Below are 23,645 nucleotides of genomic sequence, written 5' to 3'. Positions count from 1 at the left end.
CCCTCATCTTAATATCCCAAATGTGTAATAAATGTTACAAGAGAGTGACTGTCAAGAAAACACACAACTCCATTTAAGAACCAACATATTTATTCATATGGCTTAGAATTGTTTCTATTCGTGAAAGACATAATCACTCCATTCCAAACCAAGACCTGAGGCTGTGATGTCACACAGATGTACCGTGCAGCAAAGAGCTGCGCCACTGACAGCAAAAAAAACCCCAAAAAAACCCCAGTGATGAATATTTCAGTGCTCAAACTACTATAGCCTTGTGAGTTTTATATTACAGCAGCGCTTTCAAACACACCGTGACTCACATGAAAACCATCATCTTGTTCTCTCTGCATCGGTGTGACATGACAGATTTGGTGTGGATGGAGGAGGCAGTGCCAAATATTGACGAATTACAGATGAAGCTGTCCTCGGAGGAATCAAAACATCACATTCTAGATTTGACATTCAGTGTTTTCTTTTTTTTTCCCTGCAAGATTATCAGAAACCGTCTTCATAACAGGATTTCCTAAGAATATTGGGCGCATCACCTACCACCTGACTGTGCTTACAGGACCAATATGGTTGCAGCACCTCCGGGATTCACTCATGCAAATGAAGAGGTTGGTGTTCTAATCACAAGCTTCTTCCTGATGTCATATTCAACATTTTTGTTCAGTGGGCACTTGAAATCAAACATTTCTTTCACGACACACAGATTCAACCACAGGAAACACAGCAGCTGGTGAACATGAAAGAATTCAATTCTCCTCTCTAAAAGTTCAAATGTCGACAGAAAGACACGAGAGCATGCGCGCACACACGCACGCACACGCACACACACACACACACACACACACACACACACACACACACACACACACACACACACACACACACACAAGATAAAACCCATAAAATGTTTCACTTCCTGCAAGCTTCACGTAGACCGTAACAATAAACATCAGACACAAGCATAGGAGGGGCACTGCAACAGCCACTATGATGATGAGATCATTAAGTTCTTATGGCCAAGTTCCCCATATCAAATCTGATAAATATTTGGAGATAAACCTCTTGCAAAAGCATGCATTTACATTTTGGCATAAAAGAACATCTTTTGGCAGAAAAATAAAGTTCCGCTGGTTTAAATGATAGCTCTTTTCTGGTCAGGAACACTGTCACATTTTATGTGGACAAAAAGTCCACAGGAACCCTAAAGTCATCCCAATCCAGTTCCTTCATTCAAGTCTTCGTGGGGATCCAGACGACAGCTGGATAAAATGGGAAGTGGAGGAGAGACTGGATGTACTGCACACACGCACTCTTTCTTCCGCGTCTTTGTCATCTCCTCTAATCTTACATCACGTTCTCAAACAGCTGCATGGATCTCATCATGGTTTCATCCTAGGAGCGAGAGAGAGTAAAGGGGGATGATTACATTCACTTGGAGTCACATATGGAGTCACACATGTGCAGTCATGCTGCAGCAGCTTCTCCATACACTCTGACATCATTCATTTGTTTATGCCCAGTAAGCAGGGCAGCACTTTTAAGTGCATATGGGGGAGGACTTGATGTACGTTTTATGTTCCTCTGCATGCAGGATGTGCTACAGTTCTATAAATATGATGCACCTGATTTAGTGTTTTGAACTCCGCGTACATTTACATAAAGTACACTTTGCACTGCCGTCATTCACAGTCCGATGGCGCTATGCAAAAACTAAGATGCTGCTTTTCATTGAACTTGGTTGGAGAGTGTGTAGAGTGAGGTGAGGATGAACTCATTCAGTTTTGGAGTAGTTAATCATTGCGCCATCTGGTGGCGTTAAGAAATGACATGTTTATTTCTTTCTTTTTTTTACACTTTGATGTTTTCCTCCATCTCGGGTTTGTACTGCAACACCTTTACAACTTGCTGATGGATCACACTCAACTGTGTTACTCTGGTACAACAGCCAAGCAGCACCACAGTTAATTCATTAGTCCGCTCCTTCATGCAAATTTAAATATTGTCAGGTTTCTTTCACCACCTTCTCGCACTATGGAACAGCCACACACTCCAGGGGTGCCACAGCCTGCTGAACGCTGCTTGCAGATTTATTTAGGGCCTCAAACGCAGAAGTCCCAGATCTCAAAGTTCATCTTGGTGTGGGTTTGTGCTCTCAGAGAGCTTTCACAGGCAAGAATATAGGAGTTAAACTGTGCTGAGATATGATTGACAGGTCTGACAGGGACAATTACTTGCTACTATTCTGATAGAATAACACGACCATTTAGTCTGTCATATAATGTTTGTCAAATTGCAAGTCTGAAACATTTTTCATTTCTGTCACATACGAAATGTAGACAGTCAGCACGTACCTCCATGCAGGCGATCACAAACTCCTCTAAAGTCACAACTCCATCTTTGTTTTTATCCATTTTCTGTGGGAAACAATGTAAAAGAATGATAATTCTTTTGTAACATTGCGAGTTTTTGCTACAACGAAGTGTACAACATTTATACAGACTTGCTGCTGGAAAATAATAGCTTTCCCAATCCCCTGCTAGCTGTAACAACCACTGCTGGTTTATAAGTCAACAGAATGTCATCGGATGCAGTTTTACAATGACTGGGCTGGGACCCCTGTCATGGGTCATGAGTGCTATAGAGAAATATAAATGTATGGCCAATAAAATAATCAGTTCATTCTAATAAAATCCATCTTCAGTCGATCGCATTTATTAAAGATGCTCAGTCTGGCAAGCTTTGGCAAGGCAATAACAATAACAACAACAAAAAAGCCTTGAGAAAGAAGAAAATGACAACTTAAGCGTGATTATTGATGGAAATGTGCCTGCTGCTTCAGTGGTCTTATATTAATTCATAGACTGCATTTAGACGATCAAACTGGAAACGATTAGCCTGAAGAGTCTGGCATCCTTGTCCCTGTGCCAGTGCAGGTATGAATAGGTGCTCATGGAAGCAGAAAACACTGACAACACCCGATCTGTTGGTGAATTCACCTGAAAAAAGGCATCCACATGCTGCTGTGGGACGTCCCCCTTTAGAGCAGGGTAGGTGTACTTGCCCATCATGTCATAAATGGCTCTCACGATCTCAGTCATTTCCTAAGGAAAAAAAAAAGAAGAAATGGAGACAATGCGCTTTGAGCTGAGACACACATAACGATGTGAGAACAGCGCAGAATCACCTCTCTGTTGATGTATCCGTCTCTGTTGATATCGTAGAGGTGAAACGTCCACTCCAGCTTTTCCCTCAGCGTTCCCCTCAGCAGGATAGACAGCCCCACCACAAAGTCCTGGCAGCGATAGAAAAGAGGAACTCAGGACAGACGCCTCATCAGAGACAGCCACCTTCCGATGCAGTTACACTTGTTTACCTTAAACTTAATGGAGCCGTTGTTTGTGGTGTCGAATGCGTTGAAAAGATAATGCGCGTACATGCTCGCGTCTGCAACACCAAGGGCACAAACGTATGAAACCTCCTGCTCTAAAAATAACTTCCAAGATATTCAAACAGGTCCTACTTCACCTCCATGTGGGAAAAACTGAGCGTAGATGTGTTTAAACGTGTCCTCGTTCACAACGCCACTTGGACATTCCTGTGGAGCAGAGAAAATATTGTTGTTCCCCATTTTGAGAGATGTTAAGGCTCAGTAGAAGCATGCAGTCTGTCATGAGGGATTACATTCTTGAAACCACGATAGAGGATCTGCAGCTCCTGTTTGGTGAAGTTGGTTTGGGCCTCCAGTTGCTCAAGACCCTCAGGCCTGTGACACACCATCGTCATCTCCAGCTCGTCATCTGCTTTATCTACGGGAAAAGGCGAGACATCAAATCGGGACAAGGCCTTTAAGAATCCGTGTTTAACAAAAGATTTTTCCCAATTCATGGGATGAAAACACAGTCACACACAGCAGAGAGACGACTCAGCAGCGCTTGACAATTTAATTTCGCCAGGAAATGAACAAAATCTGAAATGACAGCAGAAAAGAGCTTAGAGATAGAGAAATAAGGCAGAGAGAGGATCGCACACAAGGACAGGCGAGAGAAAAAGATGGATTCACCGAATTAGATTCTCCCCCTCAGGGACTTGATGGGTTTTATTAATGGAAACATGGTGCTCAATATGGGGAACCGTGGAGATGGATGGTTGGCTAATGATGTGACAAGCTTGCCACTCTGATCGTGTCCAGCTGCAGGGCAACACCAACACTCAGACATTCGCCAGACGACACAGCACACACACACACACACACACACACACACACACACACACACACACACACACGCACGCACGCACTCGTTCCATGATTACTTTTAAGATATATAACCAATTCTTTACTCTTTGAAACGGTTTGATCATGACTGCAAGACTTGCATCACTGTAACTCTATTTAGCAACATGTACCATCTGCAGACGATCTTAATTTGCTCATCCTCTGTTTCTCAGAAGCATGGCGCATGTGCAATTATAGCTTTAAAGCCCCAAGGAGCTGTATTTGTTTCTTGGAAGATGAATAAAAGCTTAGAATATGCCAAGTACTAACAAATAGGTGTCTTGAGCTCACAAACATCCCCCCTGCATCACTTCTTTTAGAGTCCAGGATACAGAAAGAGCCAGCTACATATATTTAGCTTCAAGCTAACGGCAACTAATGCTTAACATCACCAATGGCAGTGAAACAACAGCTAAATTCCTCAAAAACCTCCTTTGACAAGCTTTCAATCAAATGACGTGTCAGAATCCACGGCTTCATCATAAAGCCGTGCGCTCGAGAAATCACAAACACCGATTTGAGCAAAATAAACCACCTGATGCACTTTTGCTCGGTGCTCATTCGCGGTACGGTGACCTGAATGATTAGACCTTAATGGGTGAAGCATACTTTATGTGTGACGTATTGCTTTATTGTATATGTTCTGTCATTTTGGGAGGTGGGAACCTCCAAAGTGGGGGTGCACAGTGGAGATTTGTTGAACTGGTAATATCCCACCTGTTGGACCTTGGTTCGATTTCACTCTATATGGCAGCGTTTATGGTGGGAAATGAGAAAAGTGCTCACTCTGAGTCGAGATAAATCTCCTCATTCTTCGTCTCAGCTGTACTCATCAGCGTAGGTGCTTGTGAGGTCAAATGATACCGTGGATAAGTCCATGAATGATGTAGCTAATTAGTACTTCTACTATGTAATGGTAGCCTTCTGGCTTGCTAATTAATGAAATATTGACCTCCTGAGTTCCAGTTATCAGGGCGATGAAGTTGTGCGTTAATAAAATTATCTAAATTCTTTTGCCTGTTTGTTCTTCGTATGTGAATGTTCTTTTTTAACTGAGAAACGCAACGACTCCAAGAGGGAAGTGTCCCATTTCCCAGCTGCATGAAAGCACTGAAATCCTGAGACTGTATTAAGAGAACAGTTTCAGACCGACGAAGGACTGATTAAGCCGCAGGTGTGGAAAAAAAAAAATCCATAAAGAATGATGTGACACAATCATGGCACACCAGAGTCAAACATTTCAAAATAAAGCAGGGAGTAAGTGCACAGGCTTCAACACAAACTGTGACATGTGAAGATTACACAGAGCAGAAAAATCAGCCATAATTCAAAAGTCCAAAAGTCCAAACCTGAAAAAAAAAATGTAGTCCAAAATTGAAAAGAAACAGCCTACTATGACAACCCTCCTCTTCTGTTCTCTTGCTCCTGTTGTCATGGAGATGGTCGATAATGCTAAAAAAAAAAAAAGTGTTGTTTTGCAGTACTCTTATATCCTCTCTGCCAGGGCGAATGTGCTTTCCTGTGATGGCGCGATGAGAAACAGATGAGAAAGGCGAGAAAAGGAAACAGGCAGGTGTTGATTAGACGGGGAGTGAGATGTGGGGAGTGAGAAGTGTGAGGGAGAAAAAAATAGTGAGGAGTTAAAGAAAAAAAAAACCTGTTTGGAGGAGAGAGGAAGAGGAATGCAAGTGTATTCATCGGAACATTTTAGTGGCTGATTCTGTGTTTTGAACTGCCTGGCGATTATAGACACTGAATCTTACAGATGAGAAGTGATTTAGTTCAGGGTTTAAACAACAATTGTAGAAATGCAGACGACCTGCATCACCGGGGCTGATGGTAATTGTCAATGTAACATAAATGATGCAGCAGCTGCTCTGCGCTTATATAAACCTTAATCAGCGTGGAGAGGGAGGGGGGGGGGTGTTAGATGGTGGACTGATGGCGATAATTACAAGTGTGTGTCAGGTGATACCCCATAGCGACACTGTATCCCTTGTTAATAACAAGCAGCTTGAGGCAACCAGCGGTTACACAAACACGATGATCCCACTGAAGCCACAACAGGTTGGATTCTTTGAGTTTTTCTAGTGTTAAGACTTCCTGGTCCTACATTTTCACTGTCACCATACCAACCGTCATCTTGACATCGGAACATTGCGGAGTAAGAACAAGACGGAAAATAACGAAACTGCCCGTATGATTTTTCAACAGCTTTATCGTTCTTTCCTTCATCCCACACAGATGCCCAGGATCCGCAGGACCCTGAAGATGTTCTGAATCTTGCTTCTGTCAAGCGAACTGATCCACTTTCTAGCTGAGCCACTGTGTCATCGATGGAGGGCACTGCACAATCCAGACATCTGTCGCCTAGCTACGCTCCAGCCAGAGCTGTAATGGTAATAAAACGGTCGGCTACATCCAGTCGCCCATCTACAGGCTAGATATACGAGAACTACTGAAATCCAATAAAAAGCAAGTTTCATTTACTTTATTGGCTCGGACATGGGTACTGCGACTCCTCTGGGAGGGTTGAGGACACGTGTCAGGTGCCCATCACTTACATATAACACCACGCTATGATGTCACGGCGAGGAGGGAGATACGAGAAGATAGGGTGTATTTTTTGATTCACGCTGTGAACCTGATTTCAGGGCCGGGAACAAATCCATTTTTGGTTGGAGCGCTAAGGTCTGCGGACGAAACACGTCCCCTGGCAGTGGGGAAGGCATTCCAAAGAAGAATTCACCCAAATGTCTCCATCATCAGCCCTTTAGTGTCTGACATTTTCCATCTGTCCTCAAACTTTCCGGCCACACTGAAAGACCAGTCTGAAAGTGGGCCATTTTTGAGATCCCTGAGAAGTAGGTGTGACATCACTCGACATGGCAGCATTTATGGTCAGATAAGAGAAATATATAGATACGTCTCGTCTCGGATAACTTAAGTTGCACTCATTAGCGCTGGTATTTATAATGCCACAGTGTCAATTTGTCCTTGTCTGCTAGTTTTTGCCAATGTTAACATCACGTAACTGTCAGAGATATTTCTGGGGGTGAACTGGATCTTTCCCTGCAGCGTTAAGGCCTAATAAAGACCAAGCTGTCAACAGAAGAATTGGTAAACCTGCTGTCTGAGGTCTCGCCTCGAAAACGGTAGGTAGGATTCATAGCAAAGGTGTTCATGAACGCACCAAGAAATATTCAGACTTATAAAACTGCGTACGCTCAGATGCAAGTATTTTCCATTTACCAATCACAGTCTACCTGGAAATGTGCACAGGTGTAATCTGCCTCACATCCCGCCCTCGACACGCCCACTTTTAACCATAAATGGTCAATGCAAAGCAGCTCACGAATGATAAATGTCACTGTTGCATTTCGGCAGGTAAAACGCAGTCATGCTCGTCGTGGTGAACTTGGGTGCTTTGTGATCATGAAGAGCGGATACTGACACTACGCATTTTTGTGCGACTACACGACTTCAACCTTTATAAATGCCCCCCCCCCCCTCCCCATTCCTGCCTGTTCTCTTGCCAGTGCTTGTTTCCTGTTGGTATTCCTGTTCCTGCCAGCTCTCCTGGACCTTCTTTGTTTGGTCGCTCCTGTTTGAATTTCTTCTTTGTTTGTATTTGCTACTGCTAGTTTGAGCCTTGCTGTTGTTCTGTTTGTTTTAATAAATCTGTGTCCGTTCCCTCCTGCCTGCCTTGGTCTTTTCATTCCTAACTTGCAACCGCGACAGGAAGTAATAATTTGACATTTTGGAAAATAGGTTAATTCCCTTGCTGGCAGCGCGGCTGGATTAGAACACGTCTGTATGGTGATGCAGCACTGCAGCCTGGAGCTTGTTAGGAGATTTTAGCACAAAGAAACACGGGGAAACAACCTGACTCCTGCCTTGTGAATCACGTTACATTGTTTAATCCCGATTCAGAGACTCTGCTGGCTGCTTTACAACTTCTGGGTCATGACGAGACTTCAGGAAATAGTGCTGCTCCTCACAAACTAAAAGCTTTAACCAAAAGCATGAAACTCAAAACAGACGTATGCAGTGTGTTAAACAAGAATTTTTTGAGATATTATTTTCACGCTTTCCCTGCTTTGACGAATCCAAGCTCTGTTTGCTGCTTTTCTGTTTGGTTTCCTTCCTGGATCAATACTTTCTTCTCAGTCTCGTCTTATCTCACATATCAAAGTGGCCGGTGTCGCAACACAAACTTAAATGGAGATAAGAATAAAAGCTTGACCTCTGTGCTTTTTTTAAGAGGTTGCTCCAAAGCAGAACAAAGGAGGATATTCACATCAGCTCTGTGTAAAAGCACATTTTTATTGTCAGAGAAAATTAGTTTCCAGTGCAGGTGCGCCTTGATCTCTATTTGTTATGTTTCTATAAATCCTGCATTTATCCTGACAGATTATCGTTCACAGTCTATCCTTAATGCCCCTTCAACCCTGCAGTCTCCATGACAACAGGCTTCTCAAGCATGAGGCAAGCGAGAGGTAAGATATGTGAGCTGCGTGTTAATTCATATGCTTTCCCGTTGGACGCTCTTTTGATGCTCCCTCTCACTCTCTCTCTCTCTCTCTCTCTCTCACACACACACACACACACAAACACACCATCAAAGAATCAGTGGCAGTGATTTTGCTCTCCAGTTATTTTCAAGGACATCCTATACTTCCCTGTAATCTCTCCATCATGACCACAGTACATGTGATGAGCCGAGTCACACCTCAGCGTCATGTTGCATGATCCCTCATAATCTGCGCTGACTAGTTACCATTTATTATTTAAAGAATATCGAGTAGGCATTCCAGTCTTATTCTCTGCTTCTCTAGTCTCCCGTATTGTTAAACAGCATCAGTGCTGTTGATTAAAGTAGTTTAAAATGTAAATGCACTACCGGATCTACGTTCTTTGAACGACTTGTATCGTTTTTCAGTCACCAGTGATGAAGACAGTAAGTTGAACATCCAGAGCAAGAGTCAACATGAACACACAACATCTGATATTCTGTGTGTGTGTGTGTGTGTGTGTGTGTCGTTTCTTTCTGTCTGTTAAGTGTTTTTCTCCATTTCTTTCTGGCTAATGTTGACGTACCTCTAGATGGTCTCCTCTGCTTGGTTTGCATGGTCAAAGTGCCCACCACTGCACCCATGTTGTCACCGTGGAAACCAGCCTGGTCAAACAACCCAGAGAGTAATAGTCCTTTATTTATTTCACGATTTTGTCAGTCCTTGGCTCTGTCTTTATCTCCCTCCACAGCTCTGTATCTTAAAGGAGCTTTGCCCCTTGTTCTTTCTCCTCACTGGTTTCAGGTCTGTCACTGAGAGACGACTCTCCTCTTTGAGACGATTCTCTTGGATTTCTGATCGTCAGACACACACAAGCTGCTCCTGCCTTTCTGCGCCACTCCCTCCTTTCTGTTCCTCACTACTCATCTGTCAGCCTATCCCCCTCATGCTCGCTGCCTGCCTCCTCATGCCCCCTCCTGTTATTATGGAGTCCTGGTAACTGATGCAGTAATAACACCACTGACAAGCTAATGGTCGCAGGTGAAGGACATTTGAAACACTGTTCTTTACATGTCCTGCACCATACATGCGGCATATTCTTGTTTTAGTCATCACTTATTTTTGTCTTTACTGGCAACATTCGCACAAACACTAATCGTAACAAAAAAATCTGTGCTGCCCCCAAATAACTTTTAAATGTAGTTTGTGTCCCCATATAGATACACACACACACACACACACACACACACACACACACACACACACACACACATATGTAATATATATATGTAATGACACACAACTGCACCTGCTGGCTAATGAACTCTATTTATCACTCCCAACTCCAAACGAGCACTCCGCAGTAATAAACTAATAGGTGACTGTAGGTCTAGGCTGACCTTTGTGCACGCACGTGTGTCACAATGTTAACGTTGAATAGTGGCACAAACAGCAAGGTTGCTACGGTGCTTATGAGCAGTCACGCTGCTGCTTCGAGGGAGAACATTTGAAACGTCTAGTGAGTCCTACAGAGAAAGTAGAGCTCCCACTATAAATGCAGTCAAACTTAATATCTCGCAATGTGACACTTTAAAAGTAACTGGGACGACTTCAGTTCATGTGTAGTTAATCCACACCAAAACCTTCAGGAGAAATGGAGTAAAACACAGTCGAAGTAAAAGTCATTTTACATAGAACAGAAACACTCTCTCTACCTCACTCTTTCTTTAGTAGTGTGTGGTTGTATGTGTGTGTGTGTGTGTGCGTGCGCGCGCGTGTTTTTGTGTGTATGGCAGAAAACCTCTCTCGGTTTAAAAAATTCATGCCGAGGCATTTTTTTTTATGCCGTTTCCTGTTTCTTGAAAAATGCGTTCCGCCTCTTTCAGAGATTTAAAAAAAGAGCAAAAGGCATTAAGCGGATGAGACGGCTCTACGACGTATTACATCACAAGTTTGAGAGCTCAGACTCATTCATAAATTGAATATTTGATGCCTTCGTAGTTATGTAAGCCTTAAAGTCTTGTTTGTGTGTATTCTTTGAGGACTGCCAAGCGTTCAGTATGCAGTTCAGCAGTGTTCAGTCCAGCTGGATGGTGTCTGTGGGTGGTTTGCTGACGGCCATCGTGTGACTGCCAGGTAGTGCCGAGATAAGAACCTCGCATGCACTGATTAATTAAACATACAGAATCACCCATAATGACGCTATTATCTCACGCTACATCGTCTCCCTTTGATGTTCTCCTTTCAGTTAAAATAAAACATTTGCGCTCTCACACTTCATTCACTTTTATATCTTTGTACCTCCGTCATCTTCTCTGCCCTATAAACCTAAATTCAAGGGAAATCACAGCTGTCCAAACAATCCATCCATCCCTCCTCCTCCCTAAACCAATAGGACACACGCACTCGCGCGCACGCACGCACGCACACACACTTCCACGTGGAGTTAAAGCGTTTAGTATAATAGACTGTTGTAATCCCTGTGACAGATGTGCACCATCTGGATCTCCCTTTAGGCACGGTATCACCCCGTGACAAGGACACTGCAGTCTAACTTCATAATCTCTTCATTATCTCCTCGCCAGTTCTGCAGCCTCACACCATCGACGGACAGGGTCTCTCTCTCTCTCTCTCTCTCTCTCATCTCACAGTCAGCATGAATATGAACTCATGCCTTTGTTTGAAGATTTCTAACTCTTTCCTTATCTTTTTTGAAAGTGATGTGCGACCTTCGAAAAAGCAACGCACGACATAGGAACTGTGCAGCTTTGCAGTCTCTAGCATCACGCGGCAGTGGGAGAAGATGTCTCAAAAGTAGTCAAATCAACTTTTTTTTCTTGGGTAATCTTCGTCTCCATCAAAAGAACTAGGGCTCGTGTTTAACACCGGCTCTGAAAAAAAGTTGTTGAAAATTAGGAGACATTTTTTATTTTCGAGACAGATACCTACCCAGAAGTCCTTACCTGACCTGGCGTAGTGATCAGTTGCAGCACCTCAAATGCCCCATCATGACTTCGATCAACAAAACAACTGCTGCTACTAATCATGGCCGACTTGACTTAGCGGGATTACTTCTGAACAAACCAAGACCTATTTATTGTTGATCGATCTGACCGAGAATATACACGCGAGAGGAACTGCTAGCTTTGGGAGCTGAGAGGGCAAGACGGGACGGGAGGCTGAGACAGTTCAAGTGGTTCTGGGTTTGAATCTGATAAAATGACAACATCTCTGTGTTGGTTTAAGTTGTATTTGATGACTTCTGAGGCAGTATGCTACAGTAACCCACAGCTAGCATCGGTTGCAGCTAAGCTAACTAGCAGTCAGCCTGTTGGAGGCTCTGAGCTGCACGCAGAAATGATGGATAATAAGCATATTTCCCACAATGTTGGCGTGTTCCTGAAACAACTGTTTACATAGTTTATACTAATTCTCATAGCTTTGAAGTGCAGGCACACTAACTCGCAGACGTGTGTTACCTGTCGCTTCCCAGCAAGAACGTTCTGCGTTCGAGTCCAACGTCCAGCTGTGTGGCGTTTGCATGTCATCACCTTCTTAAAAGAATCGCCGAAGTCATTTTTTGGACGATGTTTTCTTTTCGCCAAAATGATGTTTTGTCTCCAGTTTTTTTTTGTGTTGTCTAAAAAAAACCTTGAAAACCGACTGAGGCGATTATTTTAAGAAAGCGACCACATTCTCCCTGTACTTGTGTGTGTTCTGTCCTGGTGCTCCGACCCAGTGAGTGTGAGTCGGTGTGTCAGTGTGGATATAAGTGTGTGTGGCCCTGCTGGTCAGCTGTGTGATAGGTGAGGGGGAAGCCCTTTTGGATCGATCTTGTGACCCCTATTGAGGTCTTGAGCCCCAGGTTGAGAACCATTGTAATAACACACCTCCATGAATTATAGATGCATGAGGTTGTTTAAAAAAAAAAGTCTTCCCTCTCTAATTATAGTCACTCATAATGAATGTTGAAAGTCGTTTAATTAGCTCATCACTTCATTTAAAGTAAAAAATGAAGCCTGCCTGTCCTGAGTTCTGTCCCTCCAGTCCGACTCAAACAGTTCTTTAAACGGATTCCAAACACCCACTGACACATTTTTCTGAGGATCGCAACCTGAACTGGGATCGTGAAGTCAGGAGGGAAAAAACAACAACTTTTGGATGTGAGGGAGGTTTCTGGCTCCTTCCTCCCTGCCAGCTGATAAATTCAAACCCGATTAGCGGTCCTCTGGTCTGGTTGAGCGAGAGCTGAATCATTTGGCGTCTACTGACCTCATCTTCACCCTGACTTCTCCATCGATGGACTCTCCATATTACAGCCAACATAGATGTGAGAAAAGGAGAAAGGGCTGCTTGATGAATGGAGATGTAGACTCATGAATTATGGATGTACCGTGCTGTTTTTGGAAACATTATACGACCTAACCCTAACATTTCTGGGACGGCTTTGTTTCACATTATGCCTCTGCATCAAGGAACGACAAATGTTAGTGACTGATGACATAAACAAACGTTTGAGCTTATAGATGCTCTTCAGTTCCATATTACTGCCAAGAAATTTCTCTTCAGGCTCCTCTCATGGGTATAGGAGCGATTCCAATACTGAATTTAGAGAAATCAGGTAAATACAAATGATGATTTTCCTATTCAGTGTCATTATCATCAGCAGTAGAACAAAAATGTTTTATTTAATGAGTTTAATTCCACTCCTTTTTTTTTTCTATTTGTGTAACAAATGTTTTCTACCTGGTAGTTTCAAGAGAAGGAATCCAAAACTAGACAAAGGCATGTATTTTCTTCTGTGGATGGTATATTAGGAATGAGGGCAGTATTTTCCAAATTTAAATATGAAAACTGTTGATGCAATTCAAAACAACCACAAAAACGCGCATCACTTAAATACAGGACTTCTGAGACGGTAAACCAGACCAGTCTCATGGTCAGAGACCAACATTTCGCTTGATGAATCGACGTATTGCAGACAGAGAGACGGTCCTCTGTCTGTACCTGCAGGGTCTGCTCCAGATTTAGCTTCCATTCTCTCTGCTTCCTATTCAAAATAACACAATTCAAGTGTTATCGTACGATAATGATCAGTTTGGATCAGTAAATCCTTTTTTTTGGGGGGTAAAATTATATCGTTTTAATCATCGCAGGAATCTAAAATTGTAATGCTACCTTGTGAACAACAGGTGGCGGCAGAGCATAATAAGTCCTGCATTTGGCGTCTCGGTACAAGCTCCGAATGCTTTTGACTTTACAACTCTGACAAAAAGATGAACCGACACATAAAATATGTGAACACGGAGGTTGGAGACATGATAAAACATGAACATACAGCACGAGAGTGGCAGAGAGAGTATGTGACGGTTAACGTCAGACATAAAACAAAGAGGCTGAAATGATAAGGAGAATGAAACGCGGAGTGAAGAAGCAAGAGATAAAAATAAATCTAGATGAAGGCAGTTACATAAAAGTGTGTAGTGAGGTGATGTAAAAAATTAAAAGCAGAGACGTGCGCGCGCGCACACACACGCACACACACGCACACGCACACACACATGCACACTGTCAACTCCAATCCACTGCACTTGTACAGCCACAGGAAGAAAGAGAGGAAGAAAGAGATTAAAGAAAAAAAGCTTTGCCACGAGCTTGGTCACAGAGGAAGGATGCTAGAAGTTGTAGCTCTGGATCTGTTTTTTTCTATGTGTTTCACATTGATTTGGGTGCCTCTTGTCACCCATCCTGTCTGCGAGACCCCTAACACCAACTCTTCATCAGCCATCCGTCATCAGTTCACCATTACACCTTATATCTATCAGAGGTTTAGCTCTTCCTTTCCTTGTGTTCCATTATTGCGCTTAGCATAGCTCCATCCTCCTTGATGTAGCCTCACAATTGCCACCGCTCCATGTGTTTGCCTCTGCAGCTTAAAAGTGATGTGACTCAGCTGCAGGGTTATGCTCTGTGCACGTGACTTGGAAAACAGAAAAAGTCAGGTGCAGATGAGTGGGCTTCTCTCATCTCAAAACCCTCTAACAGGACCTGACTGGACGCAGACAGCGTTTACGTTAGCAAACGCGCTAGGAGAGTGATTCTAGATTCATTCAGACGATCAGGAGAGTCAGCTCACTCCGGTGAACATTCAGCATCAACGTTTATAATTAAAATCTCTCTATGCAACATTAAATGTAATTGAATCAGCAAGTATTCTGGTTTTAAATGTTAATAATATACAGTAGGTGCTGTCAGACTATCAAACCACATTGCATCACATTGTTGTGGCTGTAGTTGCTGCCAATGCTACAAATCAGATATAAATATTGTATGTAACCTTCCATTGCACAGCTAAATATAGAGTATTAACACTTTCCACAGTACAAATCACAGTGCAGTACAGGAACTACATACCCGCAAAAATATACAACTCTGTGATACAAACTCAACAATGTAAGGATCCTAAAATGCTTAAAGAACTAAACATTAGCGTTACGAACAGATTGCATATTTTTACAGGGCGGCACGGTGGTGCAGTGGTCAGCACTGTGGCCTCACAGCAAGAAGGTTCCGGGTTCGAGTCCCGGCTCCAGCACAGGATCTTTCTGTGTGGAGTCTCCATGTTCTCCCTGTTCCTGTGTGGGTTCTCTCTGGTACTCCAGCTTCCTCCCACAGTCCAAAGACATCAAGAGGGGACGAGGCTGATTGATACTCTAAATTGACTGTAGGTGTGACTGTGAGAGTGAATGGTTGTCTCTCTCTATGTGTTGGTCCTGTGATGGACTGGTGACCTGTCCAGGGTGAACCCCGCCTCTCACCTGAAGGCTGCTGGATGGGCTCCAGCCCCCTTGCATTATTTTATTAGTTCAAACAGTTGCTCAAGACAATAGAGATTTTCTAACTGTGAAATGAGTGCAAAATCAGCCAAACACCATGAAATATGCAGAGGACTTGCATTTTTTTTTTTTTTTTACAGCAAAACGTTAGCAGTTTTGTTGCGAAAGGATGGAAGCTGCCATTTTCTCGAGGTACCATCATTACCACACGTACCCAACGCATCAGGACATGTTTATGGCTTATGCATGTATTCACTGAGAAAAAACAATTAAGAAACCAATTCTGCTTCATTAATTACATGAGCTTTGATGCTTTGCAGTTTTTCAACAAATCGCAGATTTCACACCAAATTGAAAATGTTGCTGGTACCTGCCAGAAAAACCAAACCCGTACTCAGTGGAATCTTTGTCTGGTTCAAACTAAAAGTGCAGTTCAAAGTAAGCATAGCATCGGTTACTTTATCTTTCTTGTGATGAAATTCTGCTGGATGATAGAAGTGAGGCTAAGGATCGATCCGGATCTGATGACATCATATCGCCTTGACGGAGGTACTTACTCTCCAGTTCCAATTTAAAAAGAAGCACGATGTTTGCCACCACCTGGTGTGTTTATATCAGGAGGAAATCATCTTTGTTTCCCCTCCAAGGATATTCATGTTCAAAAGTTGGTATGGGTTCCAGACACAGCGCAACATCCAATGCTAATTCCTCGCTTGTGTGCATGAATAGAAATGACCCTCGCTCTCACAAAAAAATGCTACTCTGTTATTCTGTTATTTGATTGAATCTGCAGTGGCAGAGAGGAGCAACAAGTCCTTTTCCAACTTTACTTCTTGTGTTTGTGAGCCGACGGTTGCAGCGATGGCTGTCCTTGGCTATTCTTTATGTGCTAGCTCTGTTATTCATGGCTGTCAGGCTAAGCGTTAGAAGGCTGAAGACTTTAGCGCTTGTTTGAAGGTTTTTGATATTTTTGTTGGCGGTGAAGGATAACACTGTGAGACAGGATTGGGTGAGTTATGCTCTCATGAATGGGACTTTCACACACCACCATTCGTAGCTGCAAGACAACTGATCTTACGAAAGAAGCTTTGAGCGCTATTACTATCTGTTTTTGCTTTTCAGCCAAAAAAAAGAATAAAATGAACGTTTCAATTGTTTGTTTCAGTACTGATTATACAAACCTGTATGTATATAAAAGAGGAATTTCTTTTTTTCCAATTTGGAACAGACGATAAAGTTTATCTTTATCTTAAATGGTAAAATACATTATATATACAATATACATAAATGCAGTATACAGAGGACAAAAAAAAAAAAAAAAGTAGCAGTGGCTTGGGTCAGCTCATGGCCAGAGCATATCAGCAGCATGTTCTTTTCATCAGATGAACACATACAGTCCTCCATCTATAATTAGTATTTCAAAGATGCGCAAGCACATGGTTCATATCACCAAACATATACACAGCATGTGTGTGAAAGCAATAATGCAGAACAAACCAAACTGCAAGAGATCTGTAAGCTGGAGATGAGGCCTTTACATTATTCAGCTCACCTGACATGCTTGCGTGTGTGCATATTTTCACGACTTCTGCCATGCATATAATAGCAACCTGCAGAGATGCAGACACTGCATTGCTCAGCCGAGTTTCAAACTGGAGCACAAACAGGCACGCAGAGGCCGTGTATGTAGAAAAAAAGGTTTTCTATTCTATTCTACTCTATTCTGTTGTGTTGTGTTGTGTTGTGTTGTGTTATGTTGTGTTCTTCCTTGGGTCATACGATGCCCTTACAATGTTGACAGATGAAAAAATCTGCAGTTTAACATGAAAGCCCTGAAGTTAAAACTCAAAACACAAAATGTTAACCTATTGCGGTTTTTCATACTGTGCTGATCAGATATTTAAAAAAAACAAAAACCCGTTTCCTCTATTAATTATGTGTATAATAAAGTTTGGACATCTCTTCTTTCCTCTGATGCTAAAAAGGTTTGCTTGAGTGAAGCTCATTCATAAGAGAAAGGCTCAGAGATTCGATTGCATCTGGTTGAGAAATGCATGAATGCAGATTTTCTATGTGCAACTCAAACTCTTCAATTATAAATGGGAACATTAATGTGGAGGGGGGGAAAAAAAAGACTCTTCCAGTACATATCATGTGTCATGAGATGTCGTTTTAACAAACGTTAACTAGAACTTTGAGGTCTATAGACCATAGGCCATGAAATCTATGATCATCTGACCATGCAAGTTTAACACTTGAACCGTTAGATGATCAGCCAGCTGATCCAGCGCTTCCTTTAAAACCCTTTGTTAGGGTTTCAAAACTCTGACAAAATAAAAAAATTACATTTTATGTGCAACAGAGGCTCAGTTTATTGTATATAGTGTAATAAATCACAACAGAGTTGCGTGTTTTATGAGTTATTTGTCTTAAATACACAAATATTTTTACAGTGAGTGTCAGTCAAACTTAATACACTGTAACTTGATTCAAAAACAATTGCAAATGCTGCAGCCAATCCAGTGAGCCAGTGGGGCACGTGAGAAATGCACTGCATTGATCGTTTTTTTTTTTTTACTGCAAAAAAATATTAAGTCACCTCGTTATTTCTTTGGCTCAAGTTCTGTGTTATTGAGTGTTTATTGAGTCAAATTGCATTGTAATGCACACGTTTGTCTTAGCATCAACCCCCAAAATGGAAAAAAAAAACAACAAAACGCCCAAATTTTCTATTTGTTGGTAAAATGTAAAAATAGAGAAGCTGACATGAAATTTAAAGGTGCAGTGTGCGGATTTTAGGTGGGTTTTAGGAAAGAAATGTAATAGGTTATTCACAAAGGGTTTTGCCTGTGTATGAGCACCTTAAATTAGGACTCATTTTGCTTTTGTTCGCTAAAACTGACCCCTTTGACACTAGCAAGCATAACATTGCATCTACAGTAACCCAGAATGGACAAACCAGAAACTTTGTGTTTTACCTTGTTCCTGCCTGCTTCCTGATTTCTGTTGTCATACTTGTTCATTTTTTTTTTACAAATGGTAAAGCCACTCTCTCTGTCCTCTCTGTTTTTTCCATGACATTATTTTTTGTGGATTTATTGTTGTCGAGTGCATTCCTGCAGCAAAGCCGCTGTCTTGCTGTTTACAGCAGAGACCAGCTGATCGCTGAAACTGGCCATCCTGGTGACCTCTGCGATGGCCATTCCCCGCAGAATTCAGGAGGACACACAGAGGATGCAGAGGAGGAGGAGAACAAGCTTCAGAAAACAGAGATTTATAGAGAGGAGGAGATGCCAGCTTTCATTCCTTTCTGTTACTATGGGCATTACAAGGTCATTAACGGGAAATTAACATAGACGTGGAGGCTGACTTGCCTCTAAAATAACTCATTTCCATATAAATTGCTGTTGTTGCTCATGATTTCTTTAGACATGACAAAGACAAGTACAGTTAAAAAAAAACAAAACGGTGTGAAGATCTAAGGTACGACGCTGCGAGGAGGAGAGAGATAACATCCGATGGTCTCAGCAGCCACACCAACGACAAAATGAAATACATAGAGTGGGAATAAGTTCTTTCATTTGTCATTTTAAACAGACCTTAGCTCTGAACTGTGGTAAAAGAGAAGCAGTTAGGAAAAAAAAGCACTTCAAGTGTGATTTGAGATGAATAAGTGGTTACTTATGCTGGCTATCAATTTCGTTGTGAAAAGGTCAAAGCCCAAAATTGGACAAAATATAGGATCATATGTCAATTTTCCTGCAGGCCACCGTAAATTCTCTCACTAAATCTTCTCTAACTGTAATGACAGTCATGATTTGGAACAAAACTCGGTCAACGCAATGAGATTCCTCTGGAATTAAGCCTGGTAATTTGCAAATTACCCCCCCACCTCTGTGTTTCTTGCAGCACATTTGCATGGGATAAGCAAAGTCTGTATATTACTCAACTTTACTGACATTAAGGCCCATATATGCTGTAAAAGCTGTGCATGTCGTAACATCCATTGCTTGCTCATGTGTGCTGATAATATTATCTGAAGTGTTCCTTGCTGGGGCAGCACGGTGGTGCAGTGGTCAGCACTGTCGCCTCACAGCAAGAAGGTTCTGGGTTTGAGTCCCGGCTCCATCACAGGATCTTTCTGTGTGGAGTCTCCATGTTCTCCCTGTTCCTGTGTGGGTTCTCTCTGGTACTCCAGCTTCCTCCCACAGTCCAAAGACATCAAGAGGGGACGAGGCTGATTGATACTCTAAATTGACTGTAGGTGTGACTGTGAGTGTGAATGGTTGTCTGTCTCTATGTGCTGGTCCTGTGATGGACTGGTGACCTGTCCAGGGTGAACCCTGCCTCTCGCCTGAAGGCTGCTGGGATAGGCTCCACCCCCCGCCACCCTTAACAAGATAAGCGGTAAAAGTGGAAATGGATGTTCATGACTGCATGCTACTGCACGTGTCATCCATGTCAATATCCCGTGAGACTTGAGTCTTTTGGTGGATCTCTTGCAGATTTTGTGGATTGGTCTCCATATGGTGTAGAATGAGGCTGTATTTGCCCCTAAAGGCTGTCAAAACTTAAGGTGACAGGCAACCTCGTCAATTCTTACAATTCACTAGAGGTCGTAAACAAGGCTATAGATGAAGACACTGCCCCTCTGCTGCCTAACGCACAAGGACCTAAACCATGAACTGAACCATCCGGACCTGATGTTGCAACCATCAAAGCTCCAGAGAGAATTAAGGAATTAGAGAGGTTCATCTTCTCTGCTAAAGATGTGAATCTAAAGTTTCACAACATGGTTTTAGTAGTAAAACAATATGATTAAGGGTATTAGCACTTTCCTGTCAACATACTGTTAGAGGGACAGTCCCTCAGATATGTTGGTGCAGGACTTCGATCATCAACCCATGTAGCCATAAAGAGGTTGAATTAATTCTTGAATATCACAGTGGCTAGCAGATATTGTAGTTTTAACCATATCATAACAAATACCATTGCTTCCTACTTTTGAAAAAAAAAGAGTACATGATTTATTTTTTTTTAAACCATTGCTGCCAGGTCTGAATAGGCTTTGTGTGTTTGTACTTTCACTTTATTGCACTGTGGGTTATCATTCCTGTCATTGGATGTTCTTGGAAATGGTTTAGAGCTACTGAATACAAATATCCAAATATTGTGGTTGAGGACATAAGCAGCTGCTACTGGGGACAAATTATAAGTTAAAAAAAAATGCCTAAGTTTAAACAGCTGTGTCTCAAACCTGATACTTGTGTGTTGCATTGTGTTTAATTTTTCTCATAGCTCAGACACGGTGACTCATTTATTTTATATTTATTATATATATAGACGTATGAATCATGTCAGCAGTTGATCTCTCTCCACTCACTGTTGCACTATCACTCTATCAGTTATGAGCCTGTCCTCAGGTCCCCTTTCGACCATCCTGTCAAAACTGTTGAAAGAAGCAATAGACTCAGTTGGCCCTGCACTGGTGACCCCATCATCAGCTGACTCACCTTGCAACTGTCCCTTTAGCTTTTTAGAGCCTCCTGAGGGGTCCTGGCTCCTCAGCATTTGACACCTTAAACCTGAAGGTGTGTTCACATCAAACACGAGACGCGAATTTTCGTGTCACTTAATTTGCGCGAATTTGACCGGTGGATCCTTTGTTTTTATTCACCATCATTCACGCGAATTTGTCGCTCAAGTTGAATATTTTCAACTTGCACGTAGACGCGAAATCTACGTTATTCGCGTCATTTGCGCCACTCGGCCAGTATACACGCAAATTCACGTTGGGCTTGGTGTGAACACACCTTAACTCTGTGAGTGGGGATTTGACTGATTTGGCTTCTACTGAGCCAAAACAATATTTTTTTAGAAGAATTTACCACAGTTATTTAATACGGAATACCACAAGGACCAGTCACAGGACCTATTATTTTATGCTTCCTTTGGGCCCCTACCACCTTCTTTCATTAGCTTCCAGTAAATAAGCTTCACTACACAGTGACAAACTATGCAGAGATAGTCCAGTTACTCAAACCTGGCACTTGGAGTTGGTTTTAGGAGGTCAAGGAGATGCAGCAGACAAATGTTCACATCCACAACTGGAAAACATCCACTGAGGGCATGCACACACTTTGTGGTGCTTAACTGTTGGAACTGACTTCTACAGCTGTGTATTACTGAAAAATGAACAAAAACAATAGCAACAGCAGTTTTCAGCTATCTAGAATCTCTTTCTGATGAAGTGATGTCTCAAACTGATTTGGGGTGACCTTTCATTGAGTACATAACAAGGCTCACCTGTGAAGTGATCATTTAGTCATTATCACGAAAGAGGAGGTGCTTGTATTTTACCAGATTTGAGGGGAATAGGATGAGGCATGGTAAACAAATGGAAAATTCTTGCAAAAATAAAACTGTCATCTGTCAGTATGTAATCATAACAAATCCGTCACGTTTCTATCAGCTGAGGCATACTTCCAAAAATAGATTCCTTTCACCCTCCAGTAACACAAACAGAATCATACATGCTCTTATATCCGCCCACCTCCATCTCTGTAATACTTTCTGAGCAAACTCAGCAGCTATAAGCTAAAACTCTGACAGGCAAGCAGTTTTTAATCATACGCAAGGCTCTGATTGGTCTGAGCGCCTTTCAACAGACTGAACAAGTCCCTCACGTCTGCCGTTCTGAACCCATCTTAGAATCTAGAAGGGTTCAGTACTAGCTCATCGGCTCAGGAACGTGGTTTCTACTCACCGTCATATCAGCTGTTTTCTCCCAACAGCTTATGTACTGTGGACATGAAGTCTTTGCATGGAAATGTACTTTAAATATAGACCTTATTGATGTCGATCTTGTAACCTCCCTAATGATGTTGATATTTTTCATTTCCTTGTCTGCAAAGGTACTTTGTGCTTAAGGCCACTGTGACAGGACACATGGCCGATGATGAATAGAGGATATTTTGTTGATATCACTGGCGCTGAGTCTTAACCTTGACCACATGGCTGCGCCAGCTGCATGAAAAATAGCTTCTTTGTTGCATGCTGTCATCCAATGTGAAGGTGTAAAATAATGAAGTTCGTGACACATCGATCCTTTTGACTTTAAGTTTCGCACTCGCAAGAAAGCAATACTGACTCCATCTATGCTCCAAGGGTTGGGTTAGAGACGGTGCACAATACAGAATAAAAAGCCTTTTGTTTACCTTTTGTGAGGGTTCCTGAGACCAATCTCTGCAGAGACTGGATTAATTTGAGTACCGCCTGCCTGCAGCGGCTGGTACAGCCAGCCATCCTGAGGTAAGAGCAGGTTCAGACGAGTTGAGTCGTCACCAGAAAAGAGGCTGGTTATATCGCTTCAGCTTGCACAATGTCCTTTGAGAAAGGATCTGTATTTGAAGACTTTCCCTCAGTAGTTCTTGTGTAGTGGCATCTTTAACGTCCTTTAAGGAGGATCCTTGTCGAGAAAAAAAGTCTTAATTTTAGGAGAATTTTAAGTCACCTGTAACATTAAGCTTTTTTGTGGTATTTAAATGCAAACCCAGTCTCTTCCTCCTCACAGTTACACCTGTTTGTGTCACTCAGCTACATTTCACTTACTTTTCCCCGAAACCTGGCAAGCACACCCAAAGGGAACACTCTGTGGTCAGTTCAGAGACTCAGATGTACTGAAACAGAGCTACACTTGCCAAGTGATGAGCTGAAATGTGGAAAAAATCCAAAGATGAATGTGAAACTTTAAAAAAAGCAAACTTGTGCTCCACAGACTGAAATGAGGAAGAAAATAAACTACGAAATGGACTCCAGAGGTAGAACATGACGACGTGGTCCCAGGAAGTTCTGTTCCTCCAAGAAAAAGCAAAGAGCCTCATCCAATTCCTCTTTCACATTTTTTTAATCAATCCTGACGCCTCTTGTTTTTCTCTCAGTGGAGGTGAAGCAGTGTCTCTCTGGGTTCGGTGTGAGGTTTTTGCTCTGCGGCGGTGGTCTGTGGAGCAGCTC

General features: G+C 42.4%; 1 protein-coding gene across 2 annotated transcripts; it reads right to left on the bottom strand.

Moving 5' to 3' along the window:
* Positions 1–93: 93 nt before the first annotated feature.
* On the bottom strand, positions 94–23,645 carry kcnip1b (Kv channel interacting protein 1 b). Of its 2 annotated transcripts, none has more exons than XM_086227060.1 (8): positions 22,850–23,645; positions 3,691–3,815; positions 3,535–3,604; positions 3,383–3,453; positions 3,194–3,301; positions 3,006–3,110; positions 2,361–2,423; positions 94–1,401 (listed from the first exon to the last, which is right to left on the bottom strand). In XM_086227060.1, the coding sequence occupies exons 1-8, from the start codon at positions 22,935–22,937 to the stop codon at positions 1,354–1,356; spliced, it is 678 nt and encodes a 225-aa protein (XP_086083186.1). In that variant the 5' UTR covers positions 22,938–23,645; the 3' UTR covers positions 94–1,353. The 2 variants fall into 2 exon arrangements, with proteins under 2 accessions (XP_086083186.1, XP_086083187.1); XM_086227061.1 differs by lacking the exon at positions 22,850–23,645 and adding an exon at positions 9,383–9,716.

Source organism: Aulostomus chinensis, chromosome 15 (assembly GCF_037954235.1).
Source record: "Aulostomus chinensis isolate RoL2024-O1b breed Wild chromosome 15, RoL_Achi_v1.0, whole genome shotgun sequence".
NCBI classification, from domain to species: Eukaryota; Metazoa; Chordata; class Actinopteri; order Syngnathiformes; family Aulostomidae; genus Aulostomus; species Aulostomus chinensis.
Note: the sequence above shows the minus strand (reverse complement) of the source record. Positions and strands in the feature narration are given on the sequence as shown.